We start from the raw sequence: 21,399 nt of genomic DNA on the forward strand, positions 1-21,399 counted from the left end.
GCTCGGTTCCGAGCCGGATTCCAGAGAACCGCGTGCTTTCGACGCTGAAGGCCCAGTCGACGCCACAGACCCTTTCGACTGCTCATCATGGAACGGAGCCCGTTCAAGAGATGTCCCGTGTGCAACTCCAAGTATCCCCACATCGACGTCCACTCGGTGTGCAACAAGTGTCTGTCGCCGGATCATGATGAAGCCAGTTGCATGGCTTGTTCCCGTTTTCGATCCAAGAAGACGCTTAAGCATAGACGCGCTGCGCGCCAGGAGGCCCAGTAGACTGCACCGGCGCCTGTGGACATCTTCGATGCCGGGGATGATGAGGGAGCTGACCGGGAAGTTAGTGAAAACCTGTCGAATCCCACGTCGGAGGTCGACTATGACTACGACGCGGACGCTGAAACGCTCGAAGCGGAAGAAGTCGGCGACGAGATAGGAGACGACGATGGGGACTTTGGGGCCATGGAGGATAGCTCGGACGACGAGCTAACTCACACTGACATTGGGGCCGAAACTCTTCGAAAGGCTCAGGTCGAGGGATCGCCACTAGGCCTTACCCAAGATCTTGCAATGGGTTCTACGGCCCCGCCTTCGGGCTCGGCTACGGACATTACTATTGAGCCGCACCCTACGAAATCGAAACCAAAAGTAAAACCAACAGTCTCGATGCAAGCGAAAGCACTGGTGCCCCCCTCGAAACCGAAAGTGCGCATTACTTTGGTCGGATCGAAGGCCTCAGAGCCCTCGGCACCGACGAAGCAGAAGGGTGTTGTCGATCCGAAGACACAGGTCAAGGGCATCGAGACGAAGTCTGCCACGCCGAAGACGAAGGTCAAGGTGGTCGAACCGAGTAAATGGGCGCCGAAGGTGGTCGACACAAACAAGGGACTCGGTGATCCTATGTTCTCGAGACTCCGCGTCAACATGACATGGCCAAAAGCGGCACAACCCACCAGTCCACGTCTAGTGGTGCCTCAAAGGATCCGGTTGACTTGGCGCGGCCGTCCGCCGCTTTCTCCAAGCAGGTGGCGGACTCCCTAAAGCGCATCAAGGAGAAGACCTCGACTGTCGGCCCGAAAGATCCTCCACCTTCGAAGCCGGTCGAGAAACCTCAAAAGGCGTTGACGCCCATTCACTTCACGTTGCCGCCGAAAGTGGCGCCGAAGGCTTCACCCCTAGGATGGGCGCCAGCGTGCCCGAGAAGGTGCCCTCGGTGCCGAAGTCGACGACGGTGGTCCCAAGCTTACAGCATCGACAATCTTCGTTGGAGGAACAACAGGAACACTTTATCGATGCCGAAACGGGCAGACTTTCCCTCCATAAACGGAAAATTGCCCCGGAACAGCCGATGGAGTCCTATAAAATTCCTTTAAAGAAAAAGAAGGATTCCACTTCCACTCCTGTTCTTGTGGAACCACTTTCTCCACATGGCCATGATGTCTCACCCACTTATTCTGACGTGGACGCTGGGGAAGGTGATGATGGTGATGAGTACAGCTATCCTGTCTACACCGACCCTGATGATACCAATGAACCCTGGGCAGCTGGTGCTGACCCAAGTGATCCTCACTCTACCCCAGACACTCAACTCTATGCTGTAAAAACATCGCCTACAGAGGATTCTTTGGCGTTTAATGCCCTCATTGAAAGAGCGGCTAAGAATCATGACGTCCAGCTCCATGCTGACCCCATTGAAGTGGACTTTCTTTTTGACACCTTTTCTGTCTCAGAGAGAACTGTCAAGACTCTGCCTATGCTGAAGGGTGTCTTAAAACATGCTGGGGAGATCTTTAAAGAGCCTACCAGAGCCAGGGTGATAAACCCAAGGATCGAGAAGAAGTATAAGCCAGCGCCTACTGACCCTACGTACATCAAGGGACAGTTGCCTTTGGACACTCTTGTTGTTTCAAATGCCCGTTAGAGGGCTAATTCTCAAACACGGGTGATGCTCCTCCTGTGGTAAATAAAGTATTACCCTGTCATAATTTCCATACTTAAACAAAGGGTCATGCATTAAATGAGAGGCAGAGTCCGTGGTGTCCGATTCAAAAGGGCTTTATTTCAGTAACTCGAGTTAAGGGAGAATCGGGTTCCATCACCACTAAGGTTCAGGAAGGGTCTTCTGAACTTTATTTACAGAGTACAATATTTATACATTCAATCTCGTACATAGGGAGGAGCGCTCCAGGCAGAGCAAGAGAAAGAAAAAGATAAGAGCATGTGGGCGTGCATGTGGGCGTACATGTGGGCGTTCACTTGAGGAGTCATAGGTGTGTCATAGGTGGGTGGATACATGGAGGGGGTCTGCATGGCCAGCTGGAGCCTTTGCCCTACTTGTGTGCGCAACTTGATCATGACGTGCAATTGACGTGTAACTGGGGGGAGCTGACTTTCGGTCTAGTAGGGAAGCCTTCAGTGTCGGAACGACCTGCACGTCTGGTATTATCTGATATCTTAGGTCCGGGGATGTATTATCTGAAGCAAAAGGTCGCTCAAGCAAAGGTTGCTCATCGCCAAGAGCCAGTGTGGGCATATATTTCTTCGTTCATTGCATGGGGGCTGTGGGCTTTCTATGGATGCGAGCTCTGTAAATCACTTAAACTGAGACAGAAAGGCTAGGCCTTATCTCTGCAGACGGGTTCTGTTTACCTTCTTCACCAGGCAGGAATGTGATTCTGTAGAGCAAGCAGATAACGGTTTTGCAAAATACTGTCTTGGCACCCCGTGCTGGGCCTCTCTCAGCTGAGCCAGAAGTATGCGAGGTCAGGGATACGTAGCTGCAGCGTTCAGAGTGTCTGGAGGCATGAAAACCTTAATTAGGAGACTGGCTCTGGCTGAGCCACAAAATGGGTTCATCTCGATCTATTAAACGTGCACAATGCAAACACATGGGCAACATGGGCCTCAGTGCAGAATTAACGTTTCTTTCATGGAAGACTTGATGACTGGCATCCTAAGGCAGGACGTAAATGCAGAGGCATCATTATTGCGGCCATAGAGGGAAAATGCATGAGTGACATGCACATACACTAAACGTTGGGGTACACGCAGGGGACATATTGGCCATGTAAAATTTCATTTTCCTCATTCCCTCCTTGTCCCCTACGTACCCTTCAGGACACATCTATTTTCATGAGACCGTATATTAGTTCATACAGCATCATTTGTTCATCTTTGATCATTTGTATACGTGGATGTGGGACACAAGCAGTGGCACACAGGCCGCAAATCGCCGGGCCACACTGCAGACAGAGACAGCAGCCGAATATCATAAGCAGTATCATTCCTAGGAACGACAACACTTTCCATCCCCAAGCCGATATTACACTCCAGAGCCAACCGGACCAAGTCCATGTGCCTGGGTCTTGATGTATTTCGTGAGCAATCTTGTGGAGCCTTGTTATTGCTGCGTACATAGATGGCGCGTTATTAGGAATGAAAACGCAGCAACTGGAGCCGATCACTCTACAGGCCCCGCCCCTATCCGCCAGGATGACGTCAAGAACAAGGCGGTTCTGAAGAACAACAAGTCTCATGGCAGACTGCTCCTGGGTCAAGTTTGCCAGGGCAGATGCAGTGTCATTTACTACTGCTTCCAGATTTCTTGTTAACCTGCGTATGAGTTTACTGTTTTGGACGGGAACTATGAAGAAAAAGAATCCTCTATTGAAATCTGTATATTGCTCCCAAGCTGTCTCGGTATGATCAATCTCGGAGGAATCGCTCTCTCTCCGGTGTCTAACATGCTCTAGTCGTGAATCTCGATGATAATGGGATGGGGCCAGAAAGACGGGTGGCAGCAGGAATGCTATATAACATGTCCCACCCCAGTCTAAGGGCAGATGTACATAGGCTGTCTGACCGCAAATGAAATAGGTATGGCGTGATGCTTTGAAAGAAGACTTTCCTTTATCAATAAACTCGACGACAGCATTACATTCGCTGTGTCCCATATGTACTGATCCTTTCTTTCTAACACACAAATCACCTTTTGCTGGTAGGACTGTAATAGATTGTGGACCTGCATTTTGCTTGGGCTGAACATTCAGAATCATAAAGCTAAGGGTAGCATTTCCTTGCGCGTACTCTTCATTTTCTAGATCGGTTCCCTTCCTTTGGGGAAGTCCGTCATCGTCTGGAAAACATGCCTCATTCATTACTTTATTCAAATTACCCCATATCCAGTCACCCTGGTAAACTGTGGACTTTCTGTCTAGTGATGACATTAAGGCAAACCATGCTCCGCACGAACCATTGTGCGAGAACGGAAAAGGGAAGAAGGGCAGAACTCCCTTCGTCTTTTGATAAGGTGGAAGTTGGCCACATACCCTGCAATCTGTTGCATTGCTGGTCTGATGAGAACGGTGCAACATCCGAATAAAAGTATTGTTGCGCAGGGCTAGTCGATATGACAGTTCATGGGGTGGCAGATCACTGAATGTATGCTCTACAGTGTCATTAAAGGAAAAGTGCATATGTGACGCAATAGGAGGAAAGAATACATGTAGTGTTAAGCTGATACATATTATAGTGATGCACAGAAGAGACAGAAAAATCAAAGTTACTATACATCTACTGCGTAATATCTTGCAGTATTTTTCTTTCATTCTGCTCTTTTTACTATTCTGGTCTACGATCCTATACATGTCAGAAACTTGCCTAACCGATTCACCACCTAGTGGACTTAAACAATTAAACGCTGTCTAACTTTCTAGATCGTAATTTGGACCTGTACTCTTGCTGTGGAGTCTTTTCTAGCAAAAGAGGCTCAAAGTCTGTACTGTCTTTTGTCTTTATCAAAGTTCCAGAGTCTCCAAAGTATTTTCTACAATGATGGGCGTGAAGCCATCCTTTTCTTCCTTCGACCTTGATGGCTGTCCTCGTGGTCAGTAACACTAATTTCGGCGTCTTCCAACGCGGCTCAAGGGGGCTTTATCGATCAAAGTTCCTCACGAAGACGAAATCACCAGGGACTTTGGCGTGCTCCTTGACCTGGGTGTTGTCAGGGAAGGCGGCGGCAACCTGTGAATGACAAGAGAGTAGTGCAGACATCAAGGAAGCCAGGTAATCTGTCAGCATGTTACTGTCAACATCAGTTATTTTCTTAGGCATAGGTGTACCCCACATATTCGGTGGTCTACCAAAAACCACTTCATAAGGAGATAGGCCTGTTCTGGAATGGGCTACCATACGCATGGAAAAGAGGGCAACCGGCAAGGCTACCATCCAATCCACGCCTTTTTCTGCACAGATCTTTGCTAGTTTTGTCTTTATTGTCTGATTATGGCGTTCTACAAGTCCTGCTGCTTCAGGGTGTCGTACACAATGAAACTTCCACTGATATCCTAACAGAAGGGACACTTGTTTCATTAATTCAGAAGAAAAAGGCTGACCATTGTCTGAGTACACGACACGGGGCAATCCGTATCTCGGGAAGAATTCACGCACCAATTGCCTGGCGGTTGTCACAGCAGTGTAATCTGGGACTGGGTACGCTTCTGTCCATCTAGATAGTGCACACACAACTACCAGGACATACTTGTAACCTCTACATCTGTCCATTTGGATATAATCCATCTGAAGGACCTCAAAAGGATGGTCAGGAGGATGAAATCCGCCTTGTTCCACCGGAATGCCTTTACCTGGATTGAACTGGCAACAGATCATACAGGTTCACACTTTCTGTTTCGCTGCTGCACGCAGGTGCTTGTTAAACCAGATATTCTGTAAGCTGTCTAGCATTGCCTTCTCTCCCAAGTGTGCTGGACTATGTGCTGTGTTTATGATTACTTGTACCATGGAATCTGGAGGAAACCATGTAGCTTTGCCTTTAGTCATCCATCCTTGGTCAGTCTGGACCCCTCCTCGTTCAGTCCATTTCTTTATTTCATCTGAAGTGGCATGTGTCTGTATGTCGAGTACATCTTGAGAAGGATCCCTGACTGTCATGCTTTTTGTCAGTAATGGTACCTCTGTCTTTGTCGTGTCTGGGCTGTAAATTTAGCAGTTCGGTCTGCCAGTTCATTACCCTGGGAAATGGTGTCTGTAACTTTGGTGTGTGCTTTGCATTTCAGGATAGCTATGGCTGCAGGTAAATGTATTGCTTCCAACAGGGCCTGAATAAGCGGGCCATGCTGATTTTTGGCACCATGAGAGGTCAAGAAACCTCTCTCCCTCCACAGTACTCCGAAGTCATGAACTACGCCAAAAGCATACTGTGAATCTGTATAAATGTTCACTTTCAAGTGCTTAGCTCTTATGCAGGCTTGTGTCAGAGCGATGAGCTCTGCTGCTTGTGCTGACAGTGTGTCTATTCTTTGTGTCTCTATGACTTCAGTAGCAGTGGTCACGGCATATGCTGCCACTAATTCTCCCGCACTCATTCTCATGCATGATCCATCTATATAGAGTGTTAGGTCAGGATCTGGGAGTGCAACATCTGTCAGGTCTTGTCTTGGTTTCGTCACTATATTCATTACTTCCACACAGTCATGTGGTGCGGTGTCTACTGTACTTGAGGGCAAAAGTGTAGCAGGGTTAAGAATGTTACATCGTCTGATCTCTATGTGTGGCTGAAATAACGTCAGTTCATATCCTGTCAGTCTCGCTACAGTCAAGTGTTGTGCCTGTGTCCTGTTCAAGAGAACTTCCACTGCATGCGGTACCTGTACTGTCAGGGGGTGTCCCAGCACTATCGAGTCACTTTGTCTTATGGCTAGGACTGTTGCTGCAACTGATTTCAGGCACGCAGGCAGAGCCTGGGCCACTGGATCCAGTGTACTAGAAAAATAAGCACAAGGCTTGTGTTTTCCTGCTTGATCTTGTGTGAGGACAGATAATGCTGTTCCATCCCGTTCAGTCACGAAAAGCATAAAAGGTTTGCTGTAACTAGGAGTCGCTAAAACTGGCGCTTGACATAAGGCTCTTTTTAATTCTTCAAATTCCAAGGTGTGTTCTTGTGTCTAAGGGAGGACAGTCGAAGACGCTGCCTCCTGTGTTGTCAATTGTATGAGTGGTTTGGCTAGATAGGCATACTGGGGAATCCATTGTCTGCAGTATGAAGTGAGGCCAATGAAGGCCCGTACTTCCTTTTGTGTCTTGGGCTGTGAAAGGTTCACAATTAACTGAATACGTTCTTGTGTCAGCTGTCTACCCCTCTTGGACAGCAAGTGTCCAAGGTACACCACTTGCTGTGCACAGAATTGTAACTTCGAAGGGGACACTTTGTGCCCCTTGTCTGCCAGAAAGTGTAAAACTGTCAGTGATGCATTTTCGCAGTCTGGTTCTGATCGTGCTGTAATTAGGATGTCGTCTACGTACTGGAGCAGTGCAGTGTTGGTAGGCATGCTAATACTGTCCAGCTGTCTTTTTAATGCTTGACTGTAAATGCTAGGACTCTCTGTAAAACCTTGGGGAGCTCTCGTAAATTTAAAGCTGCGTCTATTTAAACTGAATCCGAAAAGATACTGGCTATCTGGATGAATGGGAATACTAAAGAAAGCATTCTTTAAGTCAATGACAGTAAAGAACGTTGCCTCAGAATCAATAGCAGTCAGTAATGAAGAAATGTCTGGGACCACTGGGTATTGCGGTACTACACATTTGTTCAATTCTCGAAGGTCAACAACTAGTCTGTAAACTGGTGGTGCATTAGGGTCTGTTCGTTTAAGGATAGGAATGACAGGTGAATTACATACATTCGAGTCAGTCTCCACTACCACCCCTTGTGCAATGAGTTTGTCAACAATTTTCAATAAGGCCACTACGGCATCAGGTGGTAACTTGTATTGTCGTATACGTGGTAGTACTACTCCTGCTTTGAGAGTGACACGGTGTGGTGTTATGTCCATGTAACCTACGTCAGTCGGACCTTGTGCCCATAGGTGCTGTGGTAAATTCTGGAGTCTGTGGTCAAATTCTTTCAACACATAATGTCCCTTAAAATCACGTAAGAACAGTCTTACTCCCTCTGGAGAACAACAGATAACTGCTCCCAGTTCTTTTAATGTCTTTATACCAAGTACGTTTTCTGGACATGATTTAGTAAGTAGCAAGTCTGTGGTACATGACAGTGGACCGACTCCTAGGGGGACTGGTTTCGATACTTCATTAACAATAGGCTTTCCTGAAAATCCCAGGGAAACATTCTGTGAGCCCGAGAGGGGTGCCCCTGGAACCTCGTCATGGCTGATGGTAGTTCTGCTCGCCCCTGTGTCAATCAGAAATTTTCTGTCTTTTCCCAATACACGACTATGTACATAGGGACCCTCTTGATCTACAGGAACCTCAATAAGGGGCAAGCCAACTTCCCTCTCAAGGCTGTTTCATGAGAACTGTTGGTATTCTGGATAGTCTGACTGCGTGTACTGATACATTTGTTGTGTGGCATGAACAGGCGGTGGTGGGGGTGGAAAATTCGCTACTGTCTGTTGTGTGTTCTGTGGGGTGCTATTCTGCCTAGGAGTGTGGTCGTTCCTTTGTCTTGCCTGTAGCTATATTGTGTTTCAGGACAGCACAATCCTTTACAAAATGACCTGGTTGTTTGCAATAATTACAGTTCCCTTTGACAGGTATCGTGCCATTTTTGTTCGTGTTTGCCGGTGCCGTTTGGGCAACCAGCACTTTCATTTTTGTCTCTTTCATGCGTCTCTTTTCATGATCCTGCTCTTCTCTAATCCTGTTCTTGTGATATTGTAGCACTTGCAACATTTGTGAAGGGCTGTTTGCTTGCCAAGTACTCTCAACCTTCAGTACTCTATTCTTGATCTGGGGTAGGGAATTCTCTACTAATTTGCTCACGAAAAGATGTGGATATGATTCGCTACCTGGCTTAAGGCCACTATTAATTGCAAAGCATTTCTCGAATCTAGAATAGAAATCCCTTGTGTCCTCGTCTTGTTTCTGTTTGCAGGCTGAAATAGCATCCCAGTCTTCCTTTTTAGTAATCAATAGTCTCGGCAAAACCTGTATTATTAGTTCAGGTAGTTCTTTAGCTTTGTCCCCAAGACCAACCCCTGGAAGCCTGCCTTTATCCTCTGTTTCCAATTATGTCCAACTTAACTTTTTCTCTCCCACCTCAGTCTTTTTCCTTAAGCTTTTCATAAATACCTGCAGGCAACAGTACTTTCAAAAGTTTCAGAATGTCAGCGTACGTGTAATCTCCGATGTGGAGAATGTCTTTTAATTCACAGTGAAACCCCCCCGGATCTTTATCATGGCAGGGCAGCATCTTTTTCATTTCCAGTATTTCTAATTTTGTCAAGGGGGTGTAAACATACACTCGTTGAAGCTCATTGTTTGCATTTTTGACGGGATGTACCTCTCGTAGGGGGTTCTGTCTGTCTATGTACAGGTGCTTTCGGTCGTGGTGTGGGGCGGGAAGCATGCATGTGGTCAGAGAATTCAGGTACTTATGTCGTTGATCCAGGATAACATTAATTAAGTCCGTACCCAGGCCTGTCCATCTTTCTAGAAGTATGTCGTCCAGTAATTTATACAAGTGACCGGAATCAGAATATTGACTTTCATACAACGTTATCAAATGTTGGACCATGTAAATACCAGCCAAACGCTGTTCGTTCGGCGGAAGGCTCAAGAAAGTCTGGGCCACTATATCATTGCTATATATATTAGAATTGGACACCCACTGGGTGGCTTACCGGGCCAATTCCTTTTCGTGTGGGATCGCTCGCTCTCTATCCGTCGTTTCAGTGCTTTTTCAGTAGCTTGGAATAAATTCTCTAGGGAATATCTTTCTTTTATAGCCTGTCCCTGTTTACGGTAATCGAGGCACTTGGGCCTGTCAAACTGTCGTGCTTTGCCTACATAATTCATTTTGTCCTTTGCCTCGTTTTCCGACTCTTCCGGTGATGACTCACCCTTTTCGTCAGACCACACTCTGTGTATTGCTAATATTTCCTTTCATATTTTCTTGTACATGCTATCTGTCTGTCCCTGTTTATCATGCCGGCCGGCATCTATGTTATCACTCCATTCTGTCAAACCATGCTCTACATCCCCTTCTCCTTGGTCTTGTTCCCTGATCAGGCAGTTATTCATAAAACGTAGGATGTAGTTCCCTCCCCCGTTCTAATGAAACAGTATATTTTATCTAGGTGTTCTTTCATGTCTGGTAATGTGACCAAATAGTCGACGGCTTTTCTTAATCTTAGTGAAAACACGAGCATTGAACCCTTTCCTGGTACTGGATCGTATATACAACGTGAAATTGATACATCTAGAGTAAACTTATATGGCGTTGTTGGTGGCCCCCCTCCCTCTACCGCCCCTGGCCCTACGTCGTCTTTCACGACCTGCTGAAGCTGTTGGAGCTGAGCCGCTGTTGGGGGCGGAGGGAAATCTGCGTTTGCGTAGTCTGGTGCGGGCTCTTCTAGATAGGAGGAAATAAAAGACTCGGAGGCTGTTGGCTTTATTCTACGTACTCTAAAGGGTACAGGTGGTGGAGTTCGCGACCTACGGGGTGTTTCTGAGGGGGTCACTCTAGCTAGTTCTTCTGAGAGGACGGGATAAATACCAGTAACAATGGCATTTCTTTCTCTATCAGCCTGTTCTGCTCTGACCCGTTCCCCCTCCTCCCGCAGTTCTTTTTCTTTGGCTTTTTCCGCTGCTTGTTTAGTTCTCTCTGCTTTGTTGAATTCTTTCTCTGTTCTCCTATGTGACTCTTTGCGCCATAACTCAATGGCATCTTTCTGTGCGGGTCTTGATTTCTTTTTCCATAGCGCTTCCTCTACTCTCATAATGCATTCAGAATCCCACGTTCCCGAGATAGGCCATCTGTACTTCTCCTCTAAATCCTTTGTGTAATCTACCCATAAGTCTAAATACAATATGGCATCTAGCCCGTGCTTATTATACATGTAATGACCAGGTGTGTCTCTAGGCGGGATGTTAACTGGCTCTTCTAGAATGCCTTTTCAGGTCCCTATCTGACGTAACTTTGAAAACAGTGGCATCTTGAAACCAACTTAACAAACACAATACACACCAAAATAGACTGACTGAAACAATCATTCACACTACAACACTAAAACAGATACCTGATCCATGGAATAAAACATGTACTTGAAAACAGTTAACTTTATGCACTGGAATACAGTACAACCATACACGTCTTTACCGTGCCCACGTTTACCGTGGACCCGTCTTTACCGTGTTCATGTGAACGGACACGTCTTTACCGAGTTCAAATAAATGAACCCGTCTTGAACTTTATGCGTTCCCAAAAGTGGTACTCACCGGGAAGCAGAACTTGAAGGCCTCGGAAACTTGATACTGCGCATGCGGCTCGGAACAGGTGGGCCTTCGGAAACCTCGGACCTTGCTCTCTCATGGGTTGGGCTCTGGTTGGGATGATTTGCGATCCTCACCGCCTCGTGTGGATGCCTGGTTGCAGTCCGTCTCCTCCGTGGGCCTGAGGGAGTAAGCAGGAAGTCCCACTGGCGTGTACACATTGAAGTCCGTCACGGCTATAGAAAGGGGCAAGGGCTGGACCTACATCACCGGCGCGTGGGGAAGGGGATTCATCCCTATTCGGGCGCCAGATTTATGTGGTAAATAAAGTATTACCCTGTCATAATTTCTATACTTAAACAAAGGGTCATGCATTAAATGAGAGGCAGAGTCCGTGGTGTCCGATTCAAAAGGGCTTTATTTCAGTAACTCGAGTTAAGGGAGAATCGGGTTCCATCACCACTAAGGTTCAGGAAGGGTCTTCTGAACTTTATTTACAGAGTACAATATTTATACATTCAATCTCGTACATAGGGAGGAGCGCTCCAGGCAGAGCAAGAGAAAGAAAAAGATAGGAGCATGTGGGCGTGCATGTGGGCGTACATGTGGGCGTTCACTTGAGGAGTCATAGGTGTGTCATAGGTGGGTGGATACATGGAGGGGGTCTGCATGTCCAGCTGGAACCTTTGCCCTACTTGTGTGCGCAACTTGATCATGACGTGCAATTGACGTGTAACTGGGGGGAGCTGACTTTCGGTCTAGTAGGGAAGCCTTCAGTGTCGGAACGACCTGCACGTCTGGTATTATCTGATATCTTAGGTCCGGGGATGTATTATCTGAAGCAAAAGGTCGCTCAAGCAAAGGTTGCTCATCACCAAGAGCCAGTGTGGGCATATATTTCTTCGTTCATTGCATGGGGGCTGTGGGCTTTCTATGGATGCGAGCTCTGTAAATCACTTAAACTGAGACAGAAAGGCTAGGCCCTATCTCTGCAGACGGGTTCTGTTTACCTTCTTCACCAGGCAGGAATGTGATTCTGTAGAGCAAGCAGATAACTGTTTTGCAAAATACTGTCTTGGCACCCCGTGCTGGGCCTCTCTCAGCTGAGCCAGAAGTATGCGAGGTCAGGGATACGTAGCTGCAGCTTTCAGAGTGTCTGGAGGCATAAAAACCTTAATTAGGAGACTGGCTCGGGCTGAGCCACAAAATGGGTTCATCTCGATCTATTAAACGTGCACAATGCAAACACATGGGCAACATGGGCCTCAGTGCAGAATTAACGTTTCTTTCATGGAAGACTTGATGACTGGCATCCTAAGGCAGGACGTAAATGCAGAGGCATCATTATTGCGGCCATAGAGGGAAAATGCATGAGTGACATGCACATACACTAAACGTTGGGTTGCACGCAGGGGACATATTGGCCATGTAAAATTTCATTTTCCTCACTCCCCCAGATAAAGAATCTAAGGTGTTTGAGGCATCAGGGAAAAGGGTGGCAGCTCAGGCGGCCAATATCTGGCGCATTTCAAATACACAAGCACTTCTAGCCAGGTATGACAGGGCACACAATGACACACTGGAGACCCTGTTGCATCACCTGCCAGACAAATACAAAGAGGCAGCTGAGATGCTCATCCAAGAGGGGAAGCTAATATCCAATGCTTCTATTAAATGTGCACTGGACGCGGCTGATACCGCGGCCAGAGCTGTCAACACTAGCGTCATGCTGAGACAACATGCCTGGCTCAGAATCTCGGGATTTAAGCCAGAGATACAGACCACCATTCTTAATCAGACAGTAAACCCTGATCATCTGTTTGGCCCAGAGGTGGACACCACCTTGGAAAAAATAAAAAAGGACACTGAAACCGCTAAGTCCATGGGGGCCTTGCAGTCCCAGCAATTCAGGGGTGGTTCTTTTCATCGCTCAAGCACTAGAGGTGTTTCCAGGGCCAGAGCTCCCAAACCACGCAGTACTATAAGGGCAACACGCAGTCCACATACACCAAACAAAGTCGAGGTGGATATTGTGGAAACAGCGCCAAAGGCAGGGGTCGTGGAAACAACAACTCTAGATCCTCTGCCACTAACAAACAGTGACGCCTTGTCACTGCCCCCCGACCACGCAACACCAGTCGGGGGGGAGACTTCAACAGTGCCTACCCGTCTGGAAATCCATCACCACAGACAGGTGGGTCACACAGCTTATACAGTACAGTTATTGTCTGGAGTTAACATCCACTCCACGCAACATACCCCCATGACACCGTCCTATGTCCGCCGAGCATTTGCACTTATTGCAGCAGGAAGTCCTCGTCATGCTGCAAAAAGGGGCAATCGAGCTCGTGCCTGTGGAAGAAAGAGGCACAGGAGTTTACTCACTGTACGTCTCGATACCAAAAAAGGACGGGGCCCTCGGACCCATACTGGACCTCAGACCCCTCAATCAGTACATTCTTTCGGAGCACTTTCACATGCTGACCCTGCAGCAGTTACTCCCGTTGCTCAGTCAGGGGGATTTTCTCGCAACTTTGGATCTAAGGGATGCGTATTTTCACATTCCGCTGCACCCGTCACACAAGAAGTACCTCCGGTTCACCATCCAAAACCAGCATTACCAGTTCAAAGTTTTGCCTTTCGGGGTCACCACGGCACCCAGGGTGTTTACAAAGTGCCTGGCGACGGTGGCGGCGCACCTAAGGAGACAACACATTCACGTCTACCCTTATCTGGACGACTTGCTCATCCAGGCAAAGTCAGCCCAGCAGTGTGCCGCCCACATGTCCCACACCATTCACCTTCTTCACGATCTGGGTTTCTCACTGAATTACCCAAAGTCCCACCTGCAACCCGCCCACATACGGCAGTATCTGGGTGCGACGTTCAACACTCTGGCAGCCACAGCACAGCCAAATTCAGTGAGAGTCAACATCATTCAATCGCTGATACAGAGATTCAGACCTCAACACTCGCTTCCGGCGCGTGTCTTCATGCAGTTGATAGGCATGATGGCCTCCTGCATCTCCATAGTCCCGCACGCGAGACTACATATGCGCCGCTCCAGGAATGCTTGGCACGTCAGTGGACTCAGGCTCATGGACAGTTGAAAGACCTAGTGTTGGTGAGCGGTCGGGCATACAACTCTCTGCATTGGTGGAATCCACGAAACCTTTGCAAGGGACGATCGTTCCAAGAGCCTGTACCACAGATCATCCTGACGACAGACGCTTCTCTCCAGGGATGGGGAGCTCTTGTACTCCATTACACTGTGCAAGGCCTATGGACACCACAGCAGAGGAAGATGCACATCAATGTTCTGGAACTGATGGCAATCTTCATGGCACTAAAAGCCTTCAAAGTACATCTGTGCAACAAGGTCGTGTTGATCTGGATGGACCACATGACAGCCATGTATTACATTCAGAAGCAGGGAGGCACACACTCTCCACAGTTGTCTCATCTGGCTCAGATCATGTGGAAGTGGGCCATTCAAAGGAACATGTTCCTCATGGCGGAACACCTCCCGGGCAAAGACAATCAGATGGCGGACCTGCTCAGCAGGTACAGCCTCTAAATGCACGAGTGGGAGATACATCCATCGGTACTCCACCCGTACTTCCAAAGGTGGGGTCATCCAGAGATAGACCTGTTCACCACAAAGGAGAACGCAAAATGCCAAAGCTTCGCCGCCAGGTTTCCACACCCACAGTCGCAAGGCAATGCGATATGGATGAACTGGTCAGGCAAATTTGCGTACGCTTTTCCCCCAGCACTTCTAATACCGCTGGTGGCACGCAAGCTGAAGCAGCACTCGATGACTCTCATCCTGGTTGCTCCGACGTGGGCTCACCAACCATGGTACACCACTTTTCTAGAACTGTCCGTGGTACCCCATCAAAGGCTGCGCCTCACACCCAGGCTTTTGACGCAGAGCCATGGAGACATTCAGCATCCAGATCCGCAACAGCTCAACCTGGCGATCTGGCTCCTGAAGTCCTAGAGTTTGGCTACCTGCACTTACCTCCCGACTGTATGGACATCATTCGGGAGGCGAGGAAGCCCACCACCAGAGTATGCTATGCGGCGAAGTGGAAGCGGTTTGTCATTTATTGTGCAGGCCACAACATTGACCCGCTGGTGCATCTCTTCAGAACATCATTTGTTATCTCTTACATCTGTACAAATGTAATCTGGCCTACTCTTCCATTCGCATACATTTATCCGCATTGGCTGCTTATCTCCTAAACCGACTGCACCTCTCACTTTTCAGGGTGCCTGCCATTAAAGCCTTTCTGGAGGGACTCAAACGAGTCATTCCTCCGCAGACGCCACCAGCTCCTGAGTGGAACCTCAATGTAGTCCTCACCAGGCTGATGGGTCCCCCTTTTGGACCACTGCATTCCTGCGAGATTCAATTCTTGACATGGAAAGTGGCTTTCCTTATAGCGATTACGTCGCTACGACGAGTTAGTGCACTCCAGGCACTAACTATCCAGGAGCCATTTATTCAAGTTCATTCTTACAGGGTGGTGCTCCGCACTAACCCTAAATTCCTTCCTAAGGTAGTGTCTCAGTTCCATATCAACCAGACTATAGAACTACCTGTGTTCTTCCTGAATCCAGAGTCACTGGTGGAGCGAATGCTCCACACACTTGACGTCAAAAGGGCCCTAATGTATTACATTGATAGGACCAAGGATTTTAGGAGGACTAAACAACTCTTTGTTGCCTTTGCGCTACAACACAAAGGTAACCCCATTTCCAAGGCTGGTATAGCCAGGTGGATCGTTAAATGTATTCAGATCTGCTATCAGAAAGCCAAGCGTACTCTCACCATTCCACCGCGGGCCCACTCCTCCCGAAAGTTGGGGGCCTCCATGGCTTTCCTTGGAAATATTCCTTTGGAAGACATATGTAGAGCAGCCACATGGTCTACCACACACACAATTACGAAACATTACTGTGTTGATGTGCACTCCAAACAGCAGGCAACTGTAGGGCAGGCTGTTCTAAAAACGCTTTTCCAAACTGCTGCAGCTGGCACAGGCGGCCGCCGTTAATGGAGGGACTGCTATGTAGTCTATGCACAGATATGAATTCAGCAGCCCACATGCCTCGAACCGAATATGCTACTTACCAGTATGCATCTGTTCTTGGCATGTAGGGCTGCTGACATTCATATCGCCCGCCCTCCTCCCCGGCGCCTGTAGCGGCTGCAGCATTCACACATACTTATGGCATGGTCATCACTCACGGTGTTACACTCCATCTTTGCCACAATGGCTAAAAACAATCTGGGGATGGAGTCGATGCCCATGCGCACTGTAGTCCAGGGGAGGAGCCACCTATCTCGTGATACTTTGAAGACTCTTCCAGGACAACAATGTGCAATCATCCGGACCCAACACTAGGCAGCGATCTATGCTAAAGATATGAATGTCAGCAGCCCTACATGCCAAGAACAGATGCATACTGGTAAGTAGCATATTCAAACTCTAGTAAGAGAGAAAAATAAACGTAATTTTACAAGCAGTAATTAGTCAAAAGACAAACTGGCATTTGACCTCTTCCTTGAACAGACAGCAAATGTGTGAAGATAAAAACAAGATTTAATGGCGTCTTTAAATGTAAATGTAGTTGAGCTTATATAGCGCACAGCTACCCGCAGTGGGTGTCCCGGCGCTTGCTTAGGGAACCCGTCCTGATATTCCCCTGTGTGATAGCCCCAGCGGGTATCCACAAGGTGAAAGTCAGGCATCCCGCCGCGAGGGGCCGTTGTGGAGATTAAGCAAGCTATTGCCCAGAGTCGCAGAGTGTGAACCCGTGAGTCGAGAAGGCACCGGAGCGAGAATTATCAAGTCCGTGGAATTTTTAGCCCAAGACCCGCCCTGGTCCAGGACCGATCTCAGCTTCCGGGTCTGCCGCCTCTAACCCCTGAGCCACACTTCTCCACTGAACTTTATTGCTTATTCACTTTCTAAATGAACACCTGTTCCTTTCCAGCCTAAGTTTACTCTCCAGATGGGTCTAGTAGGTGCTAAAAAATAGCTCAACCTGATAAGATTTTACTCGCAATTGCAAGTGGGCGAGTCCTTTTTCAAGGCCTGCAAAATCATTTGCTGCAAGCTGGATTCTGTGAAAAACGAGGTTTGTTTAGGGTTGATCACTTTAATATTTAAAGTTATGTTTTCCTACCCCTCAAAGGGATGAGTTTGACAGGTCTTGCTGCAAGGTTCAAGCTGTTGCCGTCGGCCTACACAGGGTAACGTGGTGGATAATTAAGGAGAGCGTGACTAGCCAGTCAATCATTGATCCACCAAAACTACAAATGCTTATAACAAGAGTTGCTTCTCAAATAGGTTTGGGAATGTGTCTGAGTGGCATGCCTGTCCGTGAAAGCTGATCTCTCTTGGAATCCACACTTCACCACTCGGGTCAGTCAGATTGGCCCTCAAGCTTTTCTTCTCCATGTGAAAGTCTCTCAAATGTTAATGTGAACAGACGACACCACAATAATGCACATCCGCTAGCAAGGGGGCACAAGATCTCTTCCGCTACTTCTGGAAGTCGCTTCTGGTATTTAGGAACAAAGTAGGCCCTTATGTGCAGAACATGTACCCAGGCTGCAGAATGTCCTTGCAGACGCTCTCAGCCTTAGGATTGTAGAAAGTCATCTTCAGTTGATGGTGAACACCGAATGGACGCTTCTGATCAACACTTTTAAACTCCGACTCCTCCTCTTTTGAACATTCCCCAGGCACTAGACTGCATCTGAGAAACTTAACAGCAGTGCGGTCCAGCAGGTTAGTTCAGTGTTAAACAATTGTAATTTGTTTCATTAGATCGACCTTAGTGCAATAGTGACAGGCATACAATACAGATCATAAATGATGTGCACTACATATACAATAATTAGATATCAAGTGGTGTACAGATGATTGTAATAGATTAAAAGATAGATTAAAAGGAGATAACTATAATTAACAGATTAAAAGTGATAATAAATATCTCATATGACATTCAAGCAGATTTCAACCACTGTAAATTCCATGCATGTCTCAGGTCTACTAAAACTACTGCAATAAAACTATAACATCAATCTCTCCTCCCACAGTTACCCTAATCAAATAAAGCAGTCATAAAGTGCCAACATTTTCCATATTAACAGGTATATCACATTAGGAGTACCCATTATCACCCAGTTATATCTGGATTAAACTAGGTTTCCCTACTTTCACCCGCACAGACTCTGGGAGTTTTTCAACAAATCTGTGTCTGCTTCTGAGGCCAATAAACTATCCACCAGGTGTTCCCACGCTTTAACCCTTTCAGGTTTTCCTCGCCCTCTCTTTATTTCATGAAACAACACAGCACTCTCCAAACTTGCCCATTTAATCATTTCCTTACGCCACCTGGTAATTTGAGGACAATGCACAGATTTCCAGTGCATAGTCATTTTTTGTTTTGCCGGAATCAATTCTAAGTCAGGAAATCTAGAAATAGTTTATTTTTATTTTTGGGGTGAGCGTTTCCCCATGGGAGGCTGACCAAGCGTGTACAAGGGATATCCCTTAAGGTTATTCCATGAATATATTCTATTACTTCCTTTCAGAAACCCGCTAATGAAGGGCAGGACCATAACATGTGGAGCATTTCTGCCTCCGACTCCCCATATCCAGGAAATTTTACAGCAGCGGTCACATAGAGCCTGTTAATCCTGCCAGGTGTTAGATAAGCTCTATGCAGGATATAGAAATTAATTTCAACCTAGCTTTTCTAGAAATAGCTGGTGTATGTGCTACAGTCCTAAGTGCCGCCTGGCAGGTGGGGCCGTATGGCCCACCCCAGAAGTGACGGAACAGAGCCACATAAAAGCACCACCCCAGCTCACTGATGTTTGTACCTTCCTTTGCGCACAGTCTGACAAGAATCTGGAGCTCAGCTCCCAAGTTTCGTTGTTCTTCCGACAACCACTAAGTGTTTCTATAGTGTGCTAGGGAACCATATCCTCTTCAAAAACGACAGTATTAAATTGTGCTGCAACTGCTGAAAGCAGATGGCGGGTAAGGATTTGCATCAGGCGGGTTTCTGGTACCTGGGCTCCAGGCACGACTCTCCAGTTGTGCGACGTGTGCCTTTATGAACCTGAAGACAACCCAGGACTGGAAGGTGGCGCTCTACATTGCTGAACATAAGAAGAGATCGTAGTTGAAGCACAGATTACGATCTCACCTTATGTCCAAGTTGTGGGCCTGGCCTCTTCCTCAGTCAAGTTAACTCTCGAAGTCCAGAGTAAGCTGAAGTTTATATCCAAATACAAACCTAAAAAGACAGAGGACCTCTTGTCACAGCAAGGAGGCAGGTCTTGCATCCAAGTCTCCACAACTTACACCTCCATGCGTGGGGCAAATAAATGCGTTCGACCTGCCTGCCGAAGTGCTGAGTGTCATTCTTGCTGCCAGATGCCCTTCAGTTTAGTCCATTTATACTGGGCTTAGGAGCCCTTCCATGCCTTGTGTGGTACCTGCAATTATGGTGCGTTGTAGGCTGGACTTGCTGAATTCCTTTTGTTTGCACTTGTGTTGGCCCAGCAGTGCCTTTCAATTGCAACGGTAAAAGGTTACTTGTCCACGTTCTTGTGTTTGCCAGACCTACCGTCTTTGTGCAGGTCACCTGTTGTGATGCTTTGTGTAAAAGGTTTGACACATATGTTCTTCTAGCTGCATTGATGAATGCTCCCTTGGAGCCTTTCTACAGATCCTCAGACCAGTACTAGTCCTGGAAGACAGACTTCTTATCGGCTGTAACTTCTGTTCGACGAGTTGATGAAATACACGCACTGACTATTAAAAAGGCGTATTCAACTTTCTACCAAGGATCATTGTTTCTCGGGGCAAATCCTAAACTTATTCCAAAGTTGCAATCGTCTTTTTACTTAAATAGACTCATTGTGTTGCCAAATATTTTCCTGAATCCAACGATGGCTGAAGAGAGATTATTACACTCTTGGGATGTTAAAAGATGTCTCAAATTGTATAGGAAACAGACAGAATCTTTTGCAGGACATATGAGCTATTTTTTAGTTTTGGGTAAGTGAATAACGGTAGACCTTGTATAAGCAAGGAAGACCCTTGAATGAACAGTGTTGCTAGATGAAGTGTTTCTTGCATTGAACTTGCTTGCGGGAAGACTTATCAGTGGCAGAGTTCTAGCTCATTCTGCGAGAGGGAAGGCAGCAACAGCAGCCCTGTTCTCTAGAATAAACCTAAAAAAACAATGTAAGTCGACAGTCATCTACATAAGTTGAGCCTCATTCTTGCCTTCTCTTATGCTGATATCTATGAAAGATCTAATGCTGAAAGTCACTTACCTGTAACTACAGATCTCAGCACTTGTATCTTTCACAAATTCTCATGTGACCCCCCAATCCTCCCCTTTCTTATCATGACTGATTTATGAATTCCAATAACCTGATGAACTTCTATAAATCGTACAGTTGGAGCCTCTGAGGGGAGTAGAGATGGCTCCCCTCTGGCTCGCCAGGCTTGGTTTCATATACCACAGGCACACTGCTATTGAAGTGTGATTCCCAAGGGTTCCCGGCCTGACTGCCGGGTAATATTCGAGCATGTGAATCTATGATAGAGCCATTGACGAAGCACTGCTGGTACAGGCAAATAACCTCTTTCTTGCCCCCCCCTCCCCCCCCCCCCCCCCCCCCACACAGGTACAAGTGCTCTGAAGAGATCCTCACCATCGCCGCCATGTTGTCTGTCAACAACTCCATCTTCTACCGTCCCAAGGACAAGGTGGTACACGCGGACAATGCTCGCATGAACTTTTTCGTGCCTGGAGGAGATCACCTAGTGCTGCTGAACGTTTACACGCAGGTGAGGCTGGGGCACGTGCTGTTTAGGAGGAAGGTCTTGTCTCGAATGTACACATGAAGCACAGAGCACGCAGTTGCATAAGTAGTCCATAGCCATGGTGGGTTGTATTTGTATATCCTGCAGCGCTACCTTAATGAAAGAAGGTCCTTTGTCTCACAATGAGGGGGGGTTATTTACACTGCTTACAAGCTCTCATCAGCCCCCCTTTTCACTTTAAAGCGATGTGTTGGATGACCGTCGTCCCTGTACTCTAAAGAGAGCA

At 47.3% G+C, this 21,399-nt stretch overlaps 1 protein-coding gene across 1 annotated transcript in view; it reads left to right on the forward strand.

Moving 5' to 3' along the window:
* DHX16 (DEAH-box helicase 16) overlaps positions 1–21,399 on the forward strand; it is a 164,635-nt gene that overhangs the window by 85,930 nt on the left and 57,306 nt on the right. Inside the window, exon 18 of the mRNA XM_086920703.1 lies at positions 20,975–21,137. Within this exon, the coding sequence (XP_086776829.1) occupies positions 20,975–21,137 (163 nt within the window). The remainder of the gene's footprint in view (positions 1–20,974; positions 21,138–21,399) is intronic.

The sequence above is a fragment of the Lissotriton vulgaris genome, chromosome 5 (genome assembly GCF_964263255.1).
Source record: "Lissotriton vulgaris chromosome 5, aLisVul1.2, whole genome shotgun sequence".
In the NCBI taxonomy this organism is placed as follows: domain Eukaryota; kingdom Metazoa; phylum Chordata; class Amphibia; order Caudata; family Salamandridae; genus Lissotriton; species Lissotriton vulgaris.